Source organism: Gopherus evgoodei, chromosome 7, assembly GCF_007399415.2.
Source record: "Gopherus evgoodei ecotype Sinaloan lineage chromosome 7, rGopEvg1_v1.p, whole genome shotgun sequence".
Classification (NCBI taxonomy): Eukaryota; Metazoa; Chordata; order Testudines; family Testudinidae; genus Gopherus; species Gopherus evgoodei.
The window spans coordinates 40802155-40829188 of NC_044328.1; the positions used below are offsets into that span (position 1 = coordinate 40802155).

At 38.4% G+C, this 27034-nt stretch overlaps 2 protein-coding genes across 7 annotated transcripts in view; both read left to right on the plus strand.

Annotated features, from left to right (window-relative positions):
* UBE2D1 (ubiquitin conjugating enzyme E2 D1) overlaps nucleotides 1–5580 on the plus strand; it is a 35624-nt gene extending 30044 nt beyond the window's left edge. For all 6 annotated transcript variants that reach the window (XM_030568125.1, XM_030568127.1, XM_030568128.1 and 3 more), the window contains one exon: nucleotides 2476–5580. In XM_030568125.1, coding sequence (XP_030423985.1) covers nucleotides 2476–2521 — 46 coding nt within the window. In that variant the 3' untranslated portion in view covers nucleotides 2522–5580. The remainder of the gene's footprint in view (nucleotides 1–2475) is intronic.
* Nucleotides 5581–8699: 3119 nt separating this feature from the next.
* Nucleotides 8700–26049, plus strand: TFAM (transcription factor A, mitochondrial). Its single transcript, XM_030568124.1, has 7 exons — nucleotides 8700–8840; nucleotides 9612–9745; nucleotides 12559–12629; nucleotides 16460–16609; nucleotides 19413–19508; nucleotides 21505–21561; nucleotides 25132–26049. Exons 1-7 carry the CDS (start codon nucleotides 8779–8781, stop codon nucleotides 25399–25401), a joined length of 840 nt encoding a protein of 279 aa, XP_030423984.1. The 5' UTR covers nucleotides 8700–8778; the 3' UTR covers nucleotides 25402–26049.
* Nucleotides 26050–27034: the final 985 nt, after the last annotated feature.

Genomic DNA, 27034 nt, shown 5'->3' on the forward strand with positions numbered 1-27034 from the left:
GCAGTCCCCATGTTAACGTGGGACTGCGCATGGATCCAAAACCTCGTGTTCTAGCGAGGGTCCGGTGTACCTGTGAATCTGAACCATGTGACAGCATCTTAGTGGGCCTGAAAAAACAATACATAATATCAATGAAGATGCAGCAAACTCAATGCCTCGCTTTTAGTGATTGCCTTAAGCCCTTTTAGATTCCATAAATTCAGATTTTGTTTTGCTCCCTGAGTCAAGTATTTGGTAGACACTATTAGGTTGTTGGTGGATGTGTTTTGGGATGCATATTGGCTACCTGTGATTCTGGTTGAAATCCTATCCCTTTTCAAGTCATTGGGAGTATTGCCATTGACTTCAGTGGGGTAGTATTTCACGCATGGTGTTCATGCTAATTGCTGGTAGCCTAGGGGGTCTGCTCTTCAGTATCTTAATCAGTTATACTCATTGTTCCAGGATCTCTAGAGTCTGTATGGAATATCTGGAAGAGATCACAAACTGCTTGTAACATGTGAACAAGTTGGTGTGTGCCTGCTGCAATAATTTAACAAAATATCCATTAATACCAGCACTAATATGAAAGGTACTTACCAGGTATATGTTTGACATTGACTGACTGTCATCTACATATTACAGATAGAATCAGATTTAGCTTTTTAATACTCATCCATTCAGGAGCTTTTTGGTATACCTACAGATGGTCTGTAGTTCTTCCTCTCTGGGCACTGTTTCCTGAAGGTAACTGAGGATTGTTTTCAGTTTGAAAACTGTGTTCTATTTGAGTTGTGTTGGGGTCTTGGTTTACGTTAGATGGAGGTTATGGTCTTGTTAAAGGATATTCCTCTGCTGAAACAGTCTTTCTTGTCCATGGAGTGGACATTTTTGCAGACTGTTAAGGTAGTTTGTCTTGCCAGTTATGATGATTGGTGTAATCAAAGCGTCTGAGCATTTTGCAAGCACCTGCCCCAATATTTGAACTTGTTTGCATATCTGCCTTGTAATACAAACCCTATCATTCTCAAGATAAAGAAATCGGGGCTCAGCCTTTGCTTGTTTATTTACTCAATATTTCTTCCTCCTGTTGTTGGGTGGGGTGTGGGGGTTGAAAAGTCTCCATGTTTCTTAGGGTGGTGTGGAAATTCCCCATACAGTTTCTTGGAGAATCTCTTGGTTTATGGAGACTCCTCCTTTGAAGTGAGGACTAGGAATCCAATCAGTATGGGATGGTTTAAGAAAAGAAAATTTGCTTGTAACTCTGCTTCTTTGAAGATATCCTTTGGTTGGCTTTCTATTGAATTTATCTCCTCTCAGATTTGGGAGGTGAAAGTCATGGCTGACTAAACTCTGGTTATGCTATATACCAACTTTTACCAATATTAACTTAGAGTCCAAGGAGTTATGTTCCATTAGCATGTGTTTTGCAGATTATGGAGACTGCTGCAGTTAGTGCACAAGTTACATATATTGGCATCTTAAAGGGAGGTAATTAGGTTATATAGGTTTGCAAAAGTTCGTGCTCCAACCTTTTATTTGAAGAAGGAACTAACAGGTGGGGGTACAAGAGGCTGCTGAGCCTACTGTCAGGAGTTTAATATACCACGTGCTGCTATCAAGGCAAGGAGAGAGTTGGCTAGGAGTTTTGGAAGTTCTGGCCAGTCTCAAGAAGGAAGGAAAAGGCCCAAGGGTAGAAATCCAGTCAAATGATACTTTCAGAGAAGCATAATTACGTACTTTTTGAGTGTCAAAGTTTAGACGTTGTTGGCAGACTATGGCAGTTGTGACACTAATTGACAACTATAAGTAGTACAAAAAAAAAACTTCCTAGGTTTTGACCTAGCTCAATAAAAGACCTTTTATACCTAAATAATATTTTGGAAATAACTTTGTAATAATAACATTGTTCATTCTAATGGTATGTATTTAGCTTTAATGCAAATCTTACCTTTCTTCTGGGAAAAGTCTTAAACTTGTTTAACTTACTGTAAAGTGAATTTCTACAGCCAAAATATAATTGACATTGTTTATTTCACCATCTGTTTCTCAGTCTTGTGCTTCAGTATATGGTGTGCATTGTTTTAATGACCTACTACTTGCCTGCATTAATTAGCTAATGTGTTTCTAATAGTCATAAGTATGCTAGAGTTGTTGATTTGGCACTGTTTCGTGCACAGTGGAACTATTGGCGAAAGACTGATTACATATGCACAAACTGTAAATTTCTTACATTTTAATGCAATCATAGAGGACTGCTGTGGTTAATTTTATTTTTTAGGTAATTCCAAAACTGAGCATATGTATCTATATGCTATGGATTATTTATTTTGTTTCTTGGGGAAAGAGTTACTATGTAAAACAGTTCTTATAATTCACAAGATTATAATCAATCCCAAAAGGTGGAGAGCCAGTAACATATCATTTGAGTACTGACATAGATGTTGTGGATCATATAACTATCTTCATTGAAATGCCTTCTTTCTACACATACAGATACAACAGACATGCAAGAGAATGGACTCAGAAATATGCAATGTAAACTTGTGAAGACTTTTTCATATATACCAGAGTACTGTAAATTCTAGGTTTTTTCAAAATTAGAAGTAAATGGAGCACAGTTTACTGTTTCAATGTACCATGAGGCCCTTTTTAATTTTTACCCATGTAAAGTGTGTTTCTGGAGCAAGAAAAAACAAAATTTCAAAAATTAATCTTAAAACTGTGATGAGACTATTTATCCTTTTTTGTATGCTTTGCAAAAGACATTTATTGTGGTTTTTAAGACTCTTGGACTTCTGCATCTTCAGCCTACAAGCTCCCTAATGCAGTTGTAAAGCAACCAAATTATTTTTTGCTGAAAAACTAGATGTTTTACATGAGAAATACTGTATGTAAGATACGTTGTCAATTTCATGTCTCTGTTCAAAAGTTCATTCTGTTAGTTGTTATATAATTTGTATTTTTTTACTGTATAGACTAAATATATTTTATTTACCATGCCAATTAATTCATTTAGACTTTTTTCCTTTAGCACAGTATTCACATGATACAACTGCTACTAATGAAATCAATGAGGTGTTGCTCCCTATGGGCTGTTATACAGACTGATTGCAGGTTTCTTAAAACCTAAAATGATCTTTGCACTGTAATTCTTAACATGCTGATTATGGAGAAACACGTGGCTTTTTTTATTCTGTTGCATACTTGACTTAATTTTATTGCAATGTGAACTAATTGCACTGCTAGGTAGAAAGATATGTAACTGTTTTGTTTGTTGCTATTCATGACTGATTTTTTCCCCCTATATTGGCAACATAATATTCTCACAGACCTTTTACAAATCTTACTGTAGCTTTTTCCATATAAATAAAATGCATTTTCTACTATTTGTCTTGGCTATTATTTAAATCTTGCATAACCTTGCAAGTGCTTGCTCTAAAATTAAAAGATCAGAGTATTAAATTATGCATGTGAATTATAGACAAAGGGGAAAATAAAGCCATGCATCTGATACTTAATTCTAACTGTGTTGCAATTAATTTTGTTAGCTGTAGCCCAATTTTTTTAACATGTTATACCCATTGTTTTGTATTGTGTGGGATTCAACTTTGCTGAAATTCTACACTGAAAAAAATATATATATATTTTATATATATATATAAAAAGCAATTCTCTTTTGACAAGAAAAAATCACAATGTTTGGGCATCAGACACTTCACATAAATTGATATAAATGAATACTTTCCATATCAGAATGTCATGGTAAAGAATCTTCCCTCATTTATGTCTAACAATATTTTGGTCTAATAGCTTCACGTGTGAAAAATAACTTTTCCATTAACTGTGTCATCTCAGTCTACTTCACAATGCATGTAGAAAATCCATAGTAATGGAAAAGCAGATTTTGTTTTTAAACTAAAAATAAAAGCATTTTAATCTCAACCACAGATTCCCCCCCCTCCCTTTGGATGCTAAATAATTGTAAAAAAAACCCAAAAAATGCATGATTAGCCTATTGCTTTGAACTTTCTGCAGTAAGCAAAACTGGACTGAATGGGAAATTTGCCACCACAGGAACCAAAACCTTTGAGTGCAAGCTAACTCCAGTGCTTTCTCTTACACCAGGGAAAAAATGTCATTTACTGTAGCAAACCTCTAACTGGAATGTGTAGAACAGCATGCATGCTAGAAACTCTTTTTCTACCATTGGAATTTTTTATTCATTAATACTTATTTAAAATTCCTTGATTCACCATTGCCCAGAATATGAAACAGCAGCACAAATTGGTCACTTGTGAAATTTCATTTTTTTCCAATATACAATTGACTTTTGAGAGCAACACTGGAGAAGCACTGAAGTTTTGTCACTGCACTGCTTCAAAGAATGTCCCTGTTGTACACTGTAGAATATACCATCTTTAAAATGGTCAATAAAAGTCTTTTAATAGTAAAAATAAATGAGTAATTCCACTCTACTTGAAATGGGATATTACTGCTATGGAAGCTAAACTATTCACCATTCATTTGTTTTGTATAATATCACTAGTGGGGGGAGGGGAGAAAAGGCTTCTGAGTAACAATCTTTCCCAGAATTCTTTTTCATTTTTTTCGTACATTTTTGTTAGTAATATGCTTGCACCAGAACAAAGGTTAAATAGTTTTTAGTGTCTTATGCTTAACTGTGTGAAATTTGGAAGCTTGACTTGCATGTTAATGGGAATTAATTATTCTTTGTCTTTTACTTTTACTAGAACATCAAGGTTAGTTGGAAAATGTTTATATGTAAATTGGCAATATTTGAGTATACACCATACAAAAAGGAATAGCTTCCCACCATAATGCAAGATCTGTGGGATGAGCAATAGAAATCAAATTAACTGACCGTGATGAACTGACTGCAGCACTATTTTTTACTCTAACTTTATAGGATTCTTGGAAGATAAGTGTCTTGAAGACATTCTTTGTAGAAGTTTTCTCTGTGGTATTTTTAGCTGAAATTCAGTTCCTGACTCAGTTATCAATCTGCCTTAAGTAGTCTAGACCTTCTGTCCAAGAAATTTCATACCTACTAATCTATGGGTCTGATATATTTTGATATTTTTGACTGGCATTTTAGGTAATTCCAAACTTCATCCACCAGGACAACATTTAAACCATTGCTGAATAAGCAAGGATTTTAAGAATTTCCTGGTTAATGTTCTGTCATAATTTATTAGATGATGCATTATGAAGACTTTTTTTTCTTTTCTCTCTTCAAAAGATTGCTCAGTCCTGCTGCTTTCATTATGATGGAATAAACAATGTATAAATAATCTGTGCTTCCCTCCTTTCTATCCAGTCATGTTCTACCATTCCTTGTAAAATGCTTCATCTGATTGTCCTCTCTACTCTACTGTGACATCGCCACAACTAAAGGATCTCCGTATCTCTGGAAGTTCTTGAAAATGTAATCTAGTTTTATTCTTATTTATTCTTACTCTAATATTACAGACAGCTTGCTTTCTAATAACTTGTTTAACAAATTTCTGATGTTTGTGTGGTATTTTCTGCCTAAAGATGCCAACTGAGGCCTAAATGACAATAAAAATTAAAAATGTATATCTGTCTCTGTTAAAGAATAATTTGCTCTTTAAGTTCTCATATGTCTAATCCTACATTTTTTAATATTGTATTCAACTGCTAAGGAATTAATTGCGGTTATTAAAAGCAGCCTTGTATATGGGGAATAGTGGTTTGGAGACTGCAATGGGTGTAAAAAGCAGCTGGGAAGAATACTGAAGACACTGTGATGGAATGCATCGTTCCCTCAGAAGGAAACTGCTGTTCCTCAGTGAGGGGAACAGAGAACAAAGGGCATGAGAACGCTCTATGGAATGAAAAAAAATAAGGTGCAAAACAGCATAATCAGAGAAGAATTATTATAGGCTAAATACTCCTCTCTCTCTCTAAGAATACTATCAGCAAGATTCTCACTCTCACAAGGAGCAGAAGGGATGTTGCAAAAGAGAAAAGCTATTACTAGCAGAAAAAGGGAGCTTGTTCTATATTCGTATTAACAGTATAAAGAAGAATAAGGTAACACAACTGCACTATCAAACACACCATTGAAGTCTTTGCTTATCTAAAAATAAATTGGTCAAGAAAATAAGGGACACACGGAAAGAAAACAAAAGTAATGGATGAGTTTGATTTGTTTTACTTTGGAATTGAGCTCTAAAGCTGAGTTGAAAAGTCCTATCCCTGAGGGTGAAATCCAAGCAACAATGGCCAGGAGGAAGGGCACTGGTTTGAAACTTAAGAGCCCCGAGTTCAATCCTTGCTTGGGCCCAGACTTCATAGATGACCTTGGGCAAATAATTTAGGCCCACTTGACAGATGGGGAATTGAAGCACAGAGAGACTTGGGGCCAGATCCTCAAAGGTATTTAGGCACCTAATTGCCATTAAAATCAGTGGAAGTTAAATGTGTATTGTTGAGGACTTGGACCTAGCCTCTGTGTCTCAATTGCCCATCTCTTAAATGGAAATATTTCTTCCCTGCATGCCAGTTGTGTTTTGAGGATAAATACGTTAAAATGTGCCCAGATACTCATAATGGGGGGCCATTTTTAAAGCTTTTTTTTTTTTTTTATGAAAGAGGACCACTTAGTAGGTCGGCAGATGGTTTTCTAGGGAAACAGTTGAGATGGACTGTTATGTAATGGTTTTGTCTCAAAACAAGTTAGTTTTGACATTGTGTTCCTGCAGTCTGAAACCAGAAGGTTATCAGACATCCATTTAGATGTCATCATCCTAATAAAAATATTGTCTGATGCATTGGTACCAAAAGAAATAAAATTGGATTGGTCTTCTGAAAGCTTTAGGTGTTTCCAAATATAACCCCAATTATCTTTTTCACAGTGATACTATACAGATTTCTCTGTGGTAGGCAAGTAACTAAGGAAAATGTTGGTAGGACAATAATCTAAGGTTGAATTCCTGGTGGGAATCTCAGTAGAATCACAATACAATTATTCTTGTACAATCTAGTATAAGGTTGATTAGTTAGCTCTGTGAGTGAGAGTGACTGCCACCAGAACTGAGACTTTCAACATTTAAAAAGAATTTTTTTCCCCACAGGAATTGAGTGATCCCAAAGGACCTTTCATCAGCTATATCAGGACCATGTATCTTGCAACACAGGTGCCTCTAATGCCTAGTTTCAATGTTAAATATGAGAAGGTGTTTTAAGACACTAAGTGGTCTCCTTTCCCTTTTGGACATCAAAGTAGGAAAAATGATACTAGTATTTCTGGACCAATAAACAAGAAGCCCTGGGGTTTTGAGGCAGGCACTGAACTTTCATGTCAGAGTACCTAGGACAGTGTTGTCACACAACTGTACCAACAAGCAGAAACACCCTGGTGACATTGTGGCAATGACCAAAAAAGAGGCACCAAAATAAAGAAAAAACAAATACCAGTGTGTCAAAAGAAAGAATAGGCATAGAGTAGCAAAAGCAGCACTTAGCCCTAAAAGACCAGTGCTAACTCCCACTACAGCAGACACTGAAGTAATGATACAATGGTGTCAAAAATCTATAAAACCATACTGGAACTGACTAGAAGATAAGGATACTAAAAGAAAAGAATACTCAACAAAGTGTGGTTAGGTTCTTCTGAAACAAGGGCTCCCAGGGTACAGGCTTGTGCTGAAAGCTATTTCATTCTGCTGGAGAAGAAATTGACAGGTCAAGGACAGCACATATACTCTGCTGCAGATGGCACATGACAGCCACTAGAGGCCTGCCTGACTTGCACTCTTCCCGGCTACGGCTGCCCTGAACAGAGAGGTATATGCAATGTAGTTGTAGCTGTGTGAGAATCCAGGAACGGATATTAAAGGGACAGGGTGGGTGAGGTAATATCTTATAATGGACCAACTTATGTGTGTGTGAGAGAGAAGCTTTCAAGCCATAACTGAAGAAGAGCTCCGTGTGGCTTGAGAGCTTGTCATAGAAGTTGATCCAATAATTAACCCACCTTGTCTCTGGGTAACGCTAGGGAAGCTCTGCAGGCCCGCACTAAGGGGTTAAGACTCAAGTATGAGAATTCTGTACAGACGGGATCTTTAGAAAAAAGTGGTAACTTTAACGCATGCGTATAAAAGGGCTTCAAGCCAAGGAATGCCACGATCACCAGTATGAGTTTCTTCAACCACCTGCCTTGGGTCGACTTTTTGTTTAAAGGCAGAATATATTGATTTCAGTGAGGATATCTGGCATGTGAGCCATTCCTTCGCAATTCCAATCGGAGCTAAACGAGTCAAAGAAATGCCACGGTGTGTGCGGCGAAAGGCTGCACACTGCACACAGCATAGGAAAAGGCTCCGTAAATCACTTGTTTGTCTGTCTCTGTCTCGCCTCTAGCTCGCAAATCGTTGGGGCAGGGCCGTGCTGAGATCCGTCGCAGGGCACTGAACAGCTCTGAAAACACCTCAGCGAGGCTGGAGGTGCCAGCCCGAGCCTCGACGAGGAGGGACCCAACCCCGCAGCGGGCACCTCTACCCCGCCCCGCTAGTCCCCGGAAGATGCTACAAGAGCGGCGCGCCGCACTCCCGGCTCACCCCCTCCCTCCTCCTCCTGTCTTCCCCGCCCCCCGCAGACGGACGGTTCGGAGCATGCGCTTTGGGGACTATGCTGCCCTGAGGCCTTGTTCCATCAAAGAGGCGGGACCCGCTTCTTCCCACATTGCACCGCGGTAGCAGCGCGCGCGGCTCAGACCTGACGAGCGTCCTGTTGTTTTTGTCTGTCGGTGCCATGGCGGCCGCGCTGCTGGGCCGGGCCCTGGCCGCTCTTCCCAGCGCCCGGCACATTCTCAGGTGAAGGCACCGCCCGGGGCGAGCGGCGAAACTTCGGCGTGAGCTAGTCTCCTGGGTGTCCTGGTCCTCCCAGCGCATCTGTCTGCATCCCGCCCCAGCCACCCTTCCCGTCCCCTCACTCCGCCTTCCCCCTGTCGGCAGCGCCCCCGGGTGCCCCCCCGGCGCATCGTCCCCTCCCCGGCCGCAGCAGCCTTCGGGCGCCCTCCGCGCATCGTCCCCTCCCCGGCCGCAGCAGCCTTCGGGCGCCCTCCGCGCATCGTCCCCTTCCCGGCCGCAGCAGCCTTCGGGCGCCCTCCGCGCATCGTCCCCTTCCCGGCCGCAGCAGCCTTCGGGCGCCCTCCGCGCATCGTCCCCTTCCCGGCCGCAGCAGCCTTCGGGCGCCCTCCGCGCATCGTCCCCTTCCCGGCCGCAGCAGCCTTCGGGCACCCTCGGAGCATCATTCCCTTCTTCCGTTCTGCCCTGTGGCCCTCTTTGCTCATAGGAGGGATCGTGCCCTTGGGTGGGGGCTGATAAAAGCTTTCAGCATGTTGGAAGTGGCTGACCCAAGCCTGGTTAGAGATGCGGAGTTGTTTCTGGAGCAGCTTCTGTGCATTTGGGCCGGGAATATGATGGGCTGTAAATGTTAGTTGTGGGCTTATTCTGGAGTGTGGTAATACTGCTTACATTTGGATTCTAAACTAACGGTCACGTTATGTATTTTGAAGTGTAATTTACAACTGAGTTTACATATTGATGTATTTTTAATATCTGATAACTTTCCGTGTGTTAAAGATGCAGTACTACATACTCGGTGGAAAAGTGGTTTTCAAAACAGATCAGTTCAGATAATCCTCCAAAGCGACCCTTAACAGCCTACTTTCGTTTTTTAAAAGATCAGCAGCCCATTTTTAGAAAACAAAATCCAGGTAAGGAACTCTAAAGAAATTTAGTATTAGAATAAATGTTTTTGTTTCATAAACTGCTTAGGATCATAAACAAAATCATTTTATTGTAGTATGAATTTGTTAAGATGTGTTGGTAGCTCTGTTTATAGAACCCAGTTTTATTTCAGATGTGTGTGCACTTTTTTTCTTTGGCTAAAAAGCTAGATGAGTATTTGAGTCAAACTAAATATTCTATGAATAAGTAAACTTTAAAAGAACATAGTAAAGTGATAAAATCCAGTAAAATTAAATATCAGGATTGAATGTTAGATACACATACTGTCCATACTTTAAATGAGCTCTAAGAAACTTTGAATTTTAATTCATTCAGAGTAAAATAAATATTTCTTATATGGACAAGGTACTTAATATGAGAACTTCAAAAAAGAACCCCATTATGTATTTGCATTGTAATGATTAGCATTCTTCCATTGCATGTGAATATTTCTTTACGTGTACATGAAAAAGATAATTTTTGATTATGTAGCAATGCCCAGTACAAGCTTTTATCCTGATGCTTTATCTAGTAATTTGATGGGCTTTGAAATGGTAGGCCTTTCCATAACCTAAAATTGGGAAAGGGTAAATATTTTTAAGAGTGCTTGTCTTTCCTTTGAATATTTTTAATTGTTTGAAAGTATGTGTATGTTAAAGCTTTCTTTCCTATTCATAGCCAATGAGAGCTGCAAAATTTAATATTGTTCTGATATGGAAAAATTTATTTGGGAATGAGGAAACTTGGTCTAATTGAGGATTACTGTATATAGAAATGATTTATTTTAAAGTATTGAAACTAAATTATGATTTATGATTATCTTGGACAAGCTTTGAGGTAACTTTCTCCTGTTAAAATATGATTGAAGATCTTGTCCAGTTACCTACCCAGATCCCAGTGCATGAGCTCTTCCTGTGACTTAGGCTTTGTCTACACTACCAAGTTTTGTCGCCCTAAACCGCCTTGGACACCACCCTGAAAACTAACCGGCAGTAAAGGCAGATCACAGAGCACCAGTGTTATGCATTTCTGGCATGAAATATTAAGATGTGCTAACACATTTAATGCTAACTTAAGCTATGCGTGATGGGAAGATGTAGACTTCTGGAGAGGACAATAATCTAGCCTAAAGGTGACAGATATGAATAACTGTAGCAAATTATTCATCTGGGAAAAAAACACTGTTGCACTTGGTTCACTGGGCCAGTATAGAACAGTGTTTCAGACCACAAGTGCTGCCAGAGCATCCATGAGCCATCTAGAATCTATAAAAATCCCTAAATTATAAATCTATGCTATAAACAGCACCATGTGACCCGCCCCTTTCAGAACTGCAGGGAACAAATCATTGGAATGCTCCTGCTCTGCCCTGCACTAGGAACACAGCAGCCCCTGCTTTAACATTCCTTTCAGCACAGAGAGCTCACAGAGTTACTCATGATGCCACTCCCTGCAGCTGAGGAGGGTGTGGGAGAACATGGAGGGAATCCTCCCAAGATGCGCAGCAATCAACTCCGCTTTCCCACAACACTGCACTGGATAGGATACATACCCACAGTACATTGCTCACGCTGTCGATAATGGTGCCCACAATGTGAATGTTATCTCTTGACAGAGGAAGCCAGTGCGAACACCCTTTTGCGATTTTTGTTTTGTCGACCTTTGGATGTCAGCATAAGTTTTGTTGACAAAACTTGGTAGTGTAGACAAAACCTTAGTTTACAAATTAGTATATTCCATCCCAGGCGCACAGAAAGTTGTTTGTAGACCTGATAAAGTATTAGTCTTCCTCAGCTTGATAAAGTTGCCCTTCTTTTCTCCTAAAATCTAATAGTCCATGGCAAAATGTGGCATTGTTGAGTGGAGTGTGAAAGGAGAGGCTGACCCATGTATTCCAGGTCTGTCTTGTCTTCCTATACTTTTGAGCCTGAATTACTTACTGAATGCTTAGGTTCAGTCATGTCAATAATGGAAAAGCGGAACTGGCATTTTTGGAAAGTGTGTTGACGGGGAGGAATTGAGCCTGTGCCCTTTCCCTCACTAGGATGTGTAAAGAAACCCTTGAAGGATTTTTGTCAACAAAAATCTTAACTGCTTCTATTTTACAAGTTCAAGTCTTGTTTGACCTTAAAAAACATTCTGATTGAAGAATTTGTGAAATGATATTACAGAAGGAGTGAAATCTAGTTGAAAAGGGAAGGGCATTTAAGGCAAAGTCTCTAAACCATTGTTTGGGGGAAATTAGGGATTGTTAATGCTTATTGACATTTTAGATGAAGTACCTGCCATTTGAAGAATCAACACCACTTCTCCTTCAGTTAAGGTGTAAAACTGAACCTGTACTGGTCTATTCCATCAGATCCTCTGGCAAAACGAGGGAAGTTGAGACTCGACTTTTCTGGTATTTCTAAGTAAAAAACACAAGCAGAAACTTAAAAAAAACAAACTAACTCTTTCAGTTTGTATATGCAGTGTAAAGAAGAAAAAGTAACATAAGCCCAACTTCTAAAAAAAATTCTGTGTAGGTCACACACAAAAATTCCTGTTTCTGAAATAGTGACATTTAATCTTTCTGTTAGGAATAAAAGAAAAGCTATTTTATTCACCTGGTGTTCACAGTTTCTCGTACTGGCATATTAGGACAGGTTTTATGGAAAAAGAATATGTCTGTGGCAGAAAAATACCAGTAGCAAATACTTTCCTGGGGAAAACGAAAAACATTTTAAACATTAAAACAGGTTCCATTTTCTTACTCTCTTCCTTGTAAACTAAGAAATTAAACATTTCTTCTGTTTCACAGATGTGAGCATTTTGGAGATAGCAAAAAAAATTGCATATGCTTGGAAAGAGCTACCAGTGTCAGAGAAACAAGTAAGCTTGATATTTTTCCTTTTGTTTTATGCTCTTTCAGTTGCATTTTGAGTTTTATGTTGGCTGGGTTTGGTGTGTCTTATCAAAGGAAATTTTGTTGAAAAGGTTGTAGCATGGCAACTTACAGTATCTGGAGTTCTCAAGTTTTAGACCTGGGTATGGGACAAATGGTATTGCAGAACTTGATCTCTCCTACTAACAATGAACAAGGATAAAGTATGTACAGATTCTTTTAGAACTGTTTCCTTAAACACTTGATCATAAAGTGATATTGACTGATTTGCAGTCCTTAGCAAATTATTCAACTTCTTTCATAATGAGAATTCCCAGAGGTCAGTACTTTGGACAGTTGCTCATCTTCCCTGAGAGAAGTGTCATGGGATTCTACAAGGTTCTGTTTATTTCCCATTGATCAATTAATATATGTAGCTATTGTGATGGTTAGGAAGGAAATACATGCCATTGTGTTTTTTAGTGTGTTAAGCAAAAGCTCTGTTTTTTTTTCCTCATCTGATCCTCTTGGAACAAATTACTTGGTGTCTCCATGAGAGCTGGCTGAGATTCAAGCCAGAAGAGACTGAAATAGTGCTTGTAGGTTGTTAAGCAATTGGAAGGATTGGCAAAGATTATAGTGACACCCCTGAGGATGCAAGGTGCTGTTTGTAGCATAGATTTACAATTTAGGGATCTTTATAGATCCTAGATAGCTCATGGATGCTCAGGTAGCAATTGTGCTCTGAAACACTTTTCTATATTGGCCTGATGAGAGAAGTGGAACGGTATTTTTTTCCCAGATGAATAATTTGCTACAGTTATTCATATGTTACCTTTAGGCTAGACTATTGTCCTCTCTATATGTCTACATCTTCCTCCCATCCATAACTTAAGTTAGTATTGAATGTGTTAGCACATCTTAATATTTCATACCAGGAATGCATAACATGCTCTGTGATTGTCATTAACTGCCATTTAGTCTCAGGATGAAGTCCAAGGTGTTGGTTTTAAGAGAGAAAATTCTAAGTGGTTTGGAATCTGATTAATTTGAAATTTGTCTGTCACCGTTTGATATCTAGAGGTGTGGGAGTGGGCTTCTGGTGAGCATTTTCTAAGAAAGGGAAACCTGGCTTTAACTTTTGGGGCCTGCTGTTAATGCACGTTTTTTTACCCTTGGGTGTTCATGGAAGAAGCAAGCTGAAGTATTTAAGATGTTTAGATTTGTGATGGTTGTATTGGGGGGGAAAAAACTATTACAAATATTTTAATTTTGATACTTTATTTTAATTGTATAGTATAAATCTACATGCTTTGTAATATATAAGTGAAATAAATTGGATAAATCTTGTTTCTCAGATATAGCACCTAAACTCGATATGTTATAGAAAATAGCTATTCAGAGGGTCCCACATGATTATACTAACCTATATACTTCCTGTTTCTCTTGGTCTCCTGTCTTTGTGCTGTTCTGGTAAATGAGACTCACATTTTATGAGAGATCACATAGTACAGTCTTTCCTCCTGGTGAGATTATGATCCTGGAGTTTAGACTCTAATCTGTTGAAAGTAGTTTCTCTAAAGGTACTATCTGTGTGAGATTTTTCACTTCTGGGTCTTAACTTCTTAGTGTAAGATTAGGAAACTTGTGCGTTACATCTCCTTTTGATCCTTGAGGGCAGCAGTAGAGAGGTAGAGTATGAGCTAGGGTCCCCAGTGCAATTGCTACCCACTGCAGACTATAAATGCTGCCCTTGGAACATTCCAAGCCAGTTTCTTCTTGACTACATTTATCAAAGGAACTCCCTGTTGGAGGCAGCACCTGATTGTCCATTGCTCCAGTTCTAGCCTGGTTTCCAGTGACATTTCAGGTATTTTATCTTCATATTTCCTCTCTGCTTTCCTGTCAAATCTGCTCTGTTAGCTATATTTTTGAGGCCTTTGCTTTGGGTACTTTGGTGACTCAGCACTTTGGCACCCGCTTTGGAGCTTGAGTGCAATTAGTTTCTGGTACTCTGCACTACTTTGGCACTCCAGCACTAGTCATCTTGGCCCTAGCATCCTTGCTGTGGTGCTAGCACTGTTCTAAGATGGGTTCTCAGAACAAATTTTTTGGTGGCCTCAGAGTGCCATATTTTTTTTCCTAAAATACTTGATTAGTTTTAGGAAAAACAAATAAACATGCACATATACATGTCCAAATCATTGTAATTTATTTATTGCTAGCTAGTAAGTCTATTGTGAAAAGTGATAGTAACAAACATACAAGTATCATTTTTCACAGCAGACTTACTCAGCCCTGGCAAGCCTTGGGATAAATTAAGCCCTGGTTGAGGGGGGTGTCAGGGCAATGGGATGTGTGGGTGGGGGGCTGGAATCTGAAGCCCTGTGACCAGATCCCAAAGCCCCATGGATGGGAGATGGAGCCTGAAGCTGTGCAGCCGGAGCCCTGGGGCCTCCTGCCATGCAGCCGGAGCCCTCGGGTGGAGCCTGAAGCCCCGTAACCAAAGCCTGCTGCTTCGCCTTCCCAGAGCTGAAGCCCAAAATCTGAGCCCCACTACCTCAGGGAAGGTGGGGAAGTCACTGGCTGCCTGCTTCTCCAGCATTGTGCCTCAGGTGTCTCCAGAGGGCGGCAGTGGCCAACCCCTGCTGGCAGCCCCGCAACCAACACCAAGGCGGTGCATCCAAGAGAAACAGGGAGGGATGGCTACTTTTCAATTGGGGTAATTGGGGGAAATCAGGAGAGTAACTCTTCAGCTGTTCTTGGGCTGGCATGCAGCCAGCTTGTTAAGTGACAGAGCTAGTGTACTCTGAGTTGTTACAGCATCTCTGAAGGCCAGACAGGAGCATTAGGAGGCCCATCACTGGTGTAGTTGCTGCATTAGCACTTAACTAATGGAATCTGACATAGTGGTAGCTAATACATTGGTTAGCTTTTCAATCCAAATGATGGTGTAAATGGTATGTACTGTTGATACAGTTGCTGTGAATGCATAATATGATACATGCGTGGCAGAGGGTCTAAAGAATAGTTTTATCAAATTACTGTTGTGTTGATTATGAGGTTACTTCATCCTGAAGACTAACTCCCATGGATTATGTGTTTCCCCCCCCCCTCCTCTCCCCGAAAGGAGGGGCAGGACAAAGATATGGGGCTGTTACATGTGGGAGGTGGGGAGCTCATGTTACAAGAATGCTTGTTTGCTAGAGATTATATGCATCTCTGCTGCATTGATTATTTCTAGGGATTCTGTGAAGCCTGATGATTCTGTTTACTGCATGGCAGGCCAGTATCCGTATCCTGCTATAGCCTGCATCCTTTGGAAGACTGTTTGATCTTTAGAGTGTTTTAAAGCAGTGGTTCTCAACCAGGGGTACTCATATCCTTGGGGGTATGCAGAGGTCTTCCAGTGGGTGTATCAGTTCATTTAGATATTTGCCTACTTGTACAACAGACTACATAAAAAGCATTAGAGAAGTCAGTACAAACTAAAATTTCATACTGACTATGACTTGTTTATACTGCTCTGTACACTGAAATGTAAGTACAATATTTATATTCCAGTTGATTTATTTTATAATTGTATGGTAAAAATGAGAAAGTAAGCAATTTTTCAGTAATAGTGTGGTGTGACACTTGTATTTTTATGTCTGATTTTGTAAGCAAGTAGTTTTTAAGTGAGGTGAAATTTGGGGATACGCAAAACAAATAGAACTACTGAAAGGGGTACAGATGTCTGGAAAGGTTGAAAGTCACTGTTTTAAAGGTAGAATGTTTAGCTGAAATTGACAGTTATGTTTGCTTTCTTTGGTTGCTTTCATGATTTTTGTGCTTATAGACATATGAAGCAGCTGCAAAAGTAGAGAGGCAAGCATACAAAGAAGAACTGGCCAAATACAAAGCACAGTTAAGTCCAGCCCAGATAGTAGCTTTGAAAGAAGAAAGGAGACACAAACGTGCGAAAAGAAAAGCAATGAGGAAAAAGAGGGTAAGTACTCAAAATGTGATTTCATTATCCCTTTTAAGGTAACTTTTTAATGTATTAATCTGGTTGTTTCAAGTGGTTATTAAACATGGATCATGATTACAATGCTAGGCTAGAAACAATGTTTTAAAGGAATGCTGTCACGTTAAAAATCATGCTTAAATCATTACTGATGTTTCCTATAATACTTGGGTTTATTGATTACTTTATTTAATTTGCTTCTCACAGTGCTATACTTTTTTCCATTTCACTTAACTGAGACCATGAAAATAGACCAGCCAGTTTCATCTTCTGGTGCATGAGAATCAGCACAGTCCTGCAATATTCGGTTGAATATGCTGCAAAGCCAATTATTAACCCTTATTTGCCACAGTCCCCTCTGTCAAGGTGAAGATGGCAGATAATTTCAGCAAAAAGAACAAGTAACAATGACTAGGTAGCAAGTGCTCCACTTCAATTATTTCCCATATGGTCAGTGTCCTGGAAGAGGCCTGTCAGAAGGGAGCAACAACATCAGAGATCTCCAAGTGAAGGAGGTCTCCTGGAAATAGCTTTCCATGAGGATTCAGTCCACCAGCCCCTGGATTTCTCAGCTCCAGGATGTCATCCAGTTGACTAAGCCTCCCCAAAACCATTGTAGCCACCAACACCTATACTAGACGAGGTAATAAGGTTGGCACTTCACATGTCCTTTGTATCAGAGTACGAACTCCAGGATTAAGAAATGTACATATTCTCCTTCCACTCCTTCTGTGATGGGTTCACCCTGGGGTGCCACCTGGAACTTGAGTACCACGGAGCCCCCTAACCCACCAGCCTGGGCTCCCTCTCACACTGTACTGCTGTGACAAGCTGCAAGGCCCTCCAGCTTACACTTTCACCAGCATTCATACAGGTAAGGGAGACACCAGCTGCAGTTACACGCAGGCTCTCTAACCATCAGCTTCCCGGCCTGGGACGCCAGAGCAGTACCATCCTGCTCTGGTCAAATCTGGCCAGTATATGGGTTTAATATGTGGTTGGCCTCTCCCTCAATATGAAGAGAACTATGCACACTTGTGGTAACCAAGCAGAGATATTCCCCAAGCTCTGCAGTCAAAGCTCACTGATTTAGATTAAAATAAAAACAAGTTTATTAACTACAAATGCTTATTAGATTTTAAGTGATTATAAGGGATAGCAACAGATAAATCAGATTACCTAGCAAATAAACAAAAAATGGACACTAAACTTAATATCCTAGATAGATTGGATATGATAGCAGATTATCACCCTAAGAGATGATACAAGCAGGCTGCAGGTCCTTAAGGGGTAAGATGCACTTGCTTTACAGCTTGGAATTCCCAGGTGTTTCATACACAGGCTAGAAATTCCTTTAGTCCAGCATTTCCCCCAGTTCACTCTTGTTCCTCAGGTATTTCCAGGAGTCTTCTTGTGTGAGGAGTGAACAACCACAGATGATGTTACTCCCTGCCTTATATAGCTTTAGCATATGGAGGGATCCCTTTGTTTCAAAACTTGGTTCCCAGACCAGTTTGTGGAAAAATACTGACATCCCAAGATGGAATCCAGAATCATGTGACCTGGTTACATGTCCTTGTAGAGTCATACCAGCCATTACTTATAGGCTGTTAGGAGTGTTCTCAGAAAGGCTCACCAGGTGGGAGATAAGCTTCTTTGAGGGCCTGTTGTTTTCTCTAATGGTTTATTGTCCTGAATAGGCCCTTCCCAATCAGCTATCCTGACTGAAAGCATTTTGTCTAGTGGGCATCACCCAGGTGGAGCTACATTTGAAATACAGATATAGTCAATATTCATAACTTCAGATACAAAAAGATACATGCATACAAATAGGATAATCATTCAGCAAATCATAACTTTTCCAATGACACCTCACATTACTTATCTTGCATAAAATATATAATAATTATGCTATAATCATATCATATAATAATTACTATGAAGAATATGGGATGCAGTGTCACACCTTCATCTTCCCTGAAGAAGAGCAACTTTTGGATTTAAAACTATAGGTTATGGAAGAAACAACGTAGGAAAAACTCTTTAAAGCAAACTGTTTTGATCTAATGCTTTGCAGTGTAGTTACCTCTCAGTATGAGTCCAGAGCCTGTCCAATGAATGCTGGAAAATCCTGATCAGGCGTAAAGTGAAACTACAAAACAACTTCTCCATTGTCCTAAAGAAGGAGCTGTCTATCTTCCTCTAATCAATGCTTGAAAATATCATAAAATCACAATTGGCGCAATCCAACAAATGGAGGTTCCCAGGCAAGGCCAGAAATTTTAAGCTCTGTTTAGTATCAAAGCCAAATAGTTAACCTGCCTAAGGTAAATTTGACAGGAGCCTTACTAATAAATTAACCACTCATTTTTGTTCAAGGAATCCACTGATAGTGAAATAAAAATGACCCTTAGAAGAAACTGAGATGTTTAGTGCAGTCCTCCACATTTCAGTTCATGTAGCTAGTCATGATCCCTTCCTCCAATGGGCTCAAATCTAGCCTATTGTCTCAATCTGGGTTAAAGTATGAGTTGGTTCACAATGGAAGAGTAGTTTGGTGATATTGTAAACCTTAATGGTCTCTTGTCCACAGTGTAATGCAATTTTGCATAAGAAATTGATCTTTTTGTAAAATGCTTTTTTTTAATAAGTGTAAAATAGTCAATAAAAAGCTAATGGTATAATCAGCTTTGCTAAAATGAATTGAAACAAATTATAAATATATATAATCAATGGGTTGACTCATTCACAGAAAAATAACTTCTGCCTTCTTACAATCTTTCAGGAATTAACAGTGCTTGGAAAGCCTAAAAGACCTCGTACTGGCTTTAACATTTTTATGTCTGAACACTTCCACGAAGCTAAGGGGATTTCAGTTCAGGTAAACAAGACAAAATTGGTTAACTTTAGATTTCTTCATTGGTAAAATGACTATCTTCCAAAATTTGTTGCATTCAGAAAATTTGTTCTAGCTTCTCTTACGGGTAACAATTCAAACAGTTCAGTATTTCTGGATCTTCCTTTGCTAGGCGGAAGTGGGAATTTTTAGGGCATGGTTGAACGCTTGCTGCTAATTGCTTGCTATTCAAACTGAGCCACTCAATGAATACATGGACTTAATAAATCAGAAAGTCTTGCAGTACTGTACACTCTGAAGACTTAATCCATCTTATTCTGTAGCTGGAGAATTCCATTTTTCCCTGTTTCTTTCTTAGGTCTAAACACAGGGTTGCATCACTTTATTGAAGACCTTGTCTGCACAAGAAATGTGCACCAATTTAACTTCAGGTGTGAATTTTAACTGATTGGAGTAACTCAGTAAAAACCCTTGTGTGGACATGACGACGTTGGTTTAAGCGTGGCTTATTTTTGGATTAGCTTCAGCCTGTTCCAAATTGACTTAAACTATAAATAAGCCATACAAAAGGTTGCCCCAGTTTAACCAAATCAGCACTTGTCTATACGGTAGGGTAATGCATTCTACTGGGTGTGATTTCTAAAGCATGCTAATGTGTTGATTGATTTATGTAGATCCTGCTAGTGTGGCATAAAGGGTTCCCTAGCACACTTTAACCTACATGTTCAAACAGCACTACATGAAAGCACACCAGCAGGGTCTACAAATGCAAACCATAATTTAAATAGATTCAAATCATGATAAAGTTAATTTGACTGGATAGAAAACTATATTTAATCCATGCTTAGTATCAAGGCCACTAATTTCCCAGCTGAGTGGAAGGAACTCTTTGATATCCTGCAGTTATGTTCGATTATATGGAGAGGGTCAACGAGTGATGCAAGGCATTTCTCTCTGAGGTGATCCATTCATATAATCAACCAGCTTATTTCCCTAGAACTAAGATGATGAGCTATAGCAAGTGTTAACTGTGTTTCTCATGAAGGTATAGATCAGTGGCGCTCAACCTTTCCAAACTACTGTATCCCTTTCAGGAGTCTGATTTGTCTTGCGAACCCCCAAGTTTCCCCTCACTTAAAAACTAACTAGATGGACAAGAACAGAAATATATAGATGATCCCCTTGGCAGACTACCCATAAGTCTGCCCATTTACACTTGAACTTCTTAGTTAATTGGTTTTTTGTTTCAGTTTTGCATTGGAGCAGCCTTTTAGTGATGGGAAAGTATCCACCTCCCAAAAAGTCAGACCATCACTTAAGAGTGGTGAATTCATTCCACCTTGTTTAGTCTCCCCTTCTTGCTCTCTGCTTACCTTCCTTGTACCCTCATTTCTCCACCTGTTTTCTAACATCTGCCTACCTTCCAATTCAGCAAACAACTTCATCTTCTAGCCTTACTTTTCTCCCATAACCAATTTTATTCCTAGCTAGCTTCCTCATATTTAGCCCTTCTCTTCTTTCTTCCCACGTTTGCTCCCCTTGGCTCTAGTCACCTTTCTGTGACATTCAGGGGGCCCATGAGCAAGTCAATTTACCTCTATTTCGCCATCTGTAAAAAGGTCAAGATTACCAGTCCCAGTTTACCTATTTTATGAAGACTTTGACAGTATTTATAAAGTTCAAATACTGTTTACAGACAGAGTGAAATAATCAAGATGTCTAATTTGTAAAGTACATGCAGATAGCACTTCAGAGATTTTGGTCGTTTTCGTGTTGATGCTTGTTCATGAAACACAGTGTGTGCTGGTATTCTGTACTGGTACATACTGTCCCATTTCAAGCAGTGCACAACTTTCCATTTTAAGAGCACAAAGAATGGTGGTTTTTACTGGAATCAAAGGTATTTAGCTGTCAACTAGTTTTGCTTTAGGAGGACTTTAGTCCCTTTTAGCTTACACCCTTTAGAATCTCATGATCCAAATTTTTTACATGAGTTTAAGAGAGAGTTTGTGTTTTGTAGGCAAAGATGAAGAATTTATTTGAAGAATGGCAAGATCTATCCAGTTCTCAAAAGCAGGTATGTGTCTAGCTTTTGGTGAGGCTCCAGTCCAGCTAAGTGTTCTCCAACTACAGAATACAGTTTAGTCATTCTGACTCCAGGGCACTCTTGTAAATTCTAGTTACACCAACCTTTTATTATAGTTAAAGTGCATTTTTTACTAAAGGATTTTATTTTCATTTATTTTATAAATTCTTGAAACCAATTACACTTCAAGCTGAAATGTCTCATATTGATTCTTAATACAACAGTGACCACTTTTTAAAAAATACTGATAACATTTCATTAAGCAGTGGAATGGGTGGGTGGTGTTAAGGAGGAATATTAATTCCTGAGTATGAAAGAAAAAAACAGTTACATTTTTTCAAATTAACTTCTTGCTTTCATAAATGAAATTAGATCTTTTTAAAAACTTCAAACTAGTAATGGATTTGGTTCTCATGAGGAATGAGTTATTTTGCTATGTTTAATAGAAATTTTAAAAATAACACTGTTACATGCATGGGAAAAATCTTACTTCATGTGACTTTTTTGCTGTCTTTAATAGTGCACTGAGCTATGATCCTCCAGATCAGTGTGTGAGAATATTTGAAGCATTTCACATTAAAATAGTATAAAAACTAGGGCTGCTGATTAATTGCAGTTAACTCATGCGATTAAGTAAAAAGAAAAAATTAATCTCAATTAAAAAATTAATCGTGATTAATCAGTGTTAATTGCACTGTTAAACAATGGAATACCAGTTGACATTTATTAAATATTTTGTTTTTCTACATTTTCATATATATTGTATTCTGTGTTGTAATTGAAATCAAAGTGTATAATTTTTATTACAAATATTTGCACTGTAAAACTGAGTAAAAAAAAAATAGTATTTTTCAGTTCACCTCAGACAAATAGTGTAGTGCAATCTCTGTTGTGGAAGTGCTACTTACAAATTTAGATTTTTATTGTTTTACATATCTGCACTCAATAATAAGACAGTGTCAAACTTTAGAGCCTACAAGTCCACTCAGTCCTACTTCTTGTTCAACCAATCGCTAAGACAAACAAGTTTGTTTACATTTACAAGAGATAATGCTGCCCTCTTCTTACTTGCAATGTCACCAGGAAGTGAGAACAGGCCATTCGCATGGCACTTTTGTAGCCGGCATTGCAAGGTATTTATGTGCCAGATATTCCAAATATTTGTATGCCCCTTTATGCTTCGGACACCGTTCCAGAGGACATGTTTCCATGCTGATGATGCTCATTTAAAAAAAAATGTGTTAATTAAATTTATGACTGAACTCCTTGGGGAGAATAGTATGTCCCCTGCTCTGTTTTACCCACATTCTGCTATATATTTCATGTTATAGCAGTCTCAGATGATAACCCAGCATATGTTGTTCATTTTAAGAACACTTTCACTGCAGATTTCACAAAACGCAAAGAAGGTACCAATGTGAGATTTCGAAAGATAGCCATGGCACTCGACTCCAGGTTAAAAATCTGAAGTGCCTTCCAAAATCTGTGAGGGACGGGGTGTGCAGCATGCTCTCCAAAGTCTTAAAAGAGGAACACTCCGATGTGGAAACTATAGAACCTGAACTACCAAAAAAGAAAATCAATCTTCTGCTGGTGGCATCTGACTCAAATAATGAAAATGAACATGCGTTGGTCCGTACTGCTTTGGATTGTTATTGATTAGAACCCATCATCAGCATGGACGCATGTCCCCTGGAATGGTGGTTGAAGCACGAAGGGACATATGAATCTTTAGTGCATCTGGCACATAAATACCTTGCAATGCCAGCTACAAAAGTGCTATGTGAACGGCCTCTCACTTTCAGGTGATATGGTAAACAAGTAGGCAGCATGATCTCCTGCAAATGTAAACAAACTTGTTTGAGCAATTGGCTGAACAAAGAGTAGGACTGAGTGGACTTGTAGACGCTAAAGTTTTACATGGTTTCATTTTTGAATGCAGGGTTTTTTACATAATTCTACATTTGTAAATTCAATTTTCATGATAAAGAGATTGCACAACAGTACTTGTATTAGGTGATTTGAAAAATACTATTTTCTTTTGTTTTTTTACAGTGCAACTACTTGTAATCAAAAACAAATACAAAGCGAGCATTGTACTCTTTGTATTCTGTGTTGTAATTGAAATCAATATATTTGAAAATGTAGAAAACATCCAGAATATTTAAATAAATAGTATTCTGTTGTTTCATAGTGTGATTAATCATGATTAATTTTTGTAATCACTTGACAGCCCTAATAAAAACCCAATTGGCCTTTCTTAATCTTGACTTACTTTTAAACTTGGCCTTCCTTGTCCTGAATTTCCTCTGTCCAAATAATGTTTGTTTGAATGTGTAATTGGAGCATGAAGCTATTTTATATTTCATATTTTTTCTAGAGGGAGAATCAAATTTGAAATTGGTTGTGCAGAAATATCTGTTTGGTTTCTCTTTCCAGCTTTAATCCTTATGTACCCCAGCTTCATCAAACTTGTACTCCAATGCAAAACCTTAGTGACCTCAGAAATGGTAAGGCAGAGTCATTTCCCAAATGCATGGAGTGTGACAGTCAGATGTACTGATCAGTTGGCATAATTGATATAAAAGAATATGATCTTACTGTTAAGGTTTTGTGTTAAAGTGCAAATTTGAAGTTGAGGTCGCTTAGTGCTTTTTGGTATTTGTTGGAAACAAAAGCCTTATGGAGTGTTGGAGTATATTATCATATCAATAGTTGAATGGAGAGAAATGCACAAGTCTTTCTACTTAACTTTTTATTTCCATTCTTCTAAAGTTTTGGATGGATGGAATTTGGCCTGCTGTAACCTTAACTGCCTCTAAACATAGTATTTCTTAGCTAATATTTACTTAGCAATGGGGAAAATGGAGAGTTAAAGATTTTATCTGAGGGTCTAACGTGTCTGTGCAAATAGGTAACACACTTCTAATGTGCTCATAAGAAGACTTAATGCAAACAGAGTATATTATATTATAAGCTCAAGACGGGGACTTGTCGGTCTGGGTGTAAAGCACCATGCTATACAAATAGTTTTTCTCATATTTAAAATTGAAAAGGCAGTTTCCTCATTGAAGTATTAAGTCTGAAATCTCAACATTGTTTCAGGGCTCATGAGTTTAGTAGAGCATGCAGCTAATGCTTTATTTGGTTTAGCTGAAATTGCTTAAAACATTCCAGAAGAGTAAATTTGTAAATATGCAATTGCCTGAATATTCTACCTCAACATAAAGCACTAGGATGGAGGGAAAATTGAATATGTAGGGGGCCTGAAGGTCTCAAGAAACAGAAGAAATGACAGCTCTTAGGAAAGTGAAGGTAGAGGTTACTGAGGAATTTGAAGTAGACTTTCTTAAGTCATTTAAAGACATAAATAACTTACTGTGCAGCAACTTATTAGTGCTTTCATTTGTAAGTGAATTTGCTTCTAAGAAACAGATGCTTCAAATTCTTGTGGAGCATTGGGAAGGGGAAAATGCCATGGGATTTGGGAGAATTTCCATTTACAGCAACAGCTGGAATTTTACCTAAGGAAATATTGAAACATTTTAAATTATTTCCCAGACATATCTACAGCTTGCTGAAGATGACAAGGTTCGGTATGAAAATGAAATGAAGTCATGGGAGGAGCAAATGGTTGATGTTGGACGTGAAGATCTGATACGTTACAAAAACAGAAGACTCAAAAAATCAAGAGTTGCAACAGAGAAGAAAACTGTAAAAAAGGTTGTTTCAAAAAATAGGGTTAAACCTATAAAGAAGATTCAAAGAACTAAAGATTCTTCATCACCAGAAGTTATAGCAAAATTAAAGACAAAAAATTCTGAAGAATAAAGCTGGTAAATGTTTTATATTTAATTACTTGATTGCCATGACTTTATTCAACTTGTAAGTGTTAATGCACTTAGCACTAGCACTGAATTTTTGAAAAAATAAGATGGTTTATATAAGATATTAAAGAAAAAATTGGGTAAGGGAGATTTGAATATCTCTCAGAATTATCTAGAGAAATGATCTTTGCAGGTGTAACATAGTCTGTATAAACCTAATCAACATTAATCACGCTGTGAATACTTTTGATACTGATTGTGATGGGATGAGCATTCTTGGACCCACAATAATGCAGACAAGTATTAGTTTTTGTAATTAATACGATATTTTAATGACAGCAACCATAATCTGTGATATTATCTTCTAGATGTTGTAACTAATTGGGAGATGAAACTTGAATTTACAACAGAGGTATGTTCTGTTTCCTCCCTAGTGTTACTAGCGCATGCATTAGCTGGAAATAAATGTCTGGGTGTGTATTTTTTGCTAATTTCAGTTCCTCTCACAAAAAATGTAAACTTCAGAATTATGTACACATTTAGTTGTTACTTTTATCCATATTCATCTGTGTACCACTGTGTATGTATCACACATCTATGCATACATTTAAGTTGAATAGAATAAAAAAATCAATGAGTTTTGTACAAAATATTTTCCCTTGAGTTTTATGCCATTACTTCAAAAATCTGCAAAACACCATTTTATCATTGTCAGCTTTGGGGTAGTTTCCAAGAGAAGCAATATACACTTTTTTGAAGTTATCAGCTGTTACAAAACAGTGGTTTCTGATTTAGGAATAAAACTGGGCTATGTCAAGATCTGACTGATGTCTCTTGGAGCCTTCTCCTCCCCTTGCTGAAGTCAGTGGCAAAACTCCTGGCCTCTAAAGAAGTTACCTTTTAGAAATAATCTCCCATTTCCCAAAAGTTATTCCAAACTTGTATGTTAAATAACTTACAGTAATTGCAACTAACTGAAAGCAATTCCAAATAACTTTGTATTTGTGGAATTTTCTCCTTGAATGAGGGAAAAAAAGCAAGGAGTCATAGGAAGTTCTGAAGCCTGTAACGTATTGACAGTTACAGTAACGGACTGACGGCTGAAGCCCGAGGGCTTCAGCTCTGGGTGGTGGGTCTCAGGTTATAGGCCTTCTGCCTTGGGCTGAAACCCTTGGGCTTTAGTATTTTGTGCCCCACCACCCCCACCTTGGGCCACAGGGCTTGCATGGCTTCAGGCTTTGGTCCCCTCTCCTGGGGTCATGTAGTAATTTTTGTCATCAAAAGGGGGTCGTGGTGCAATGAAGTTTGAGAATCCCTGCCTCTGACTAATTTTCCATAACAGTAGCATGAAGAAGCTGGTAAAACATTATATACAGTGAAAATTTGATCATTTCTAATGAAATCCTTGAATATATAAATGGCAATATTGAATAGGAGTATGGAGGTTGTAGTATCTTTGTATTTGGCACTGAGTACTAGAATACTATGTCCAGTTCTGGTATCTACAATTCAAAAAGGATGTTGAAAAATCAGAGACAGTTCAGAGAAGAGACATGAGAATGGTTAAAGGATTGATTGATTGATATAAGAATGCCTTACAGTGACAGACTCGAGCTCAATCTATTTAATATAATCTG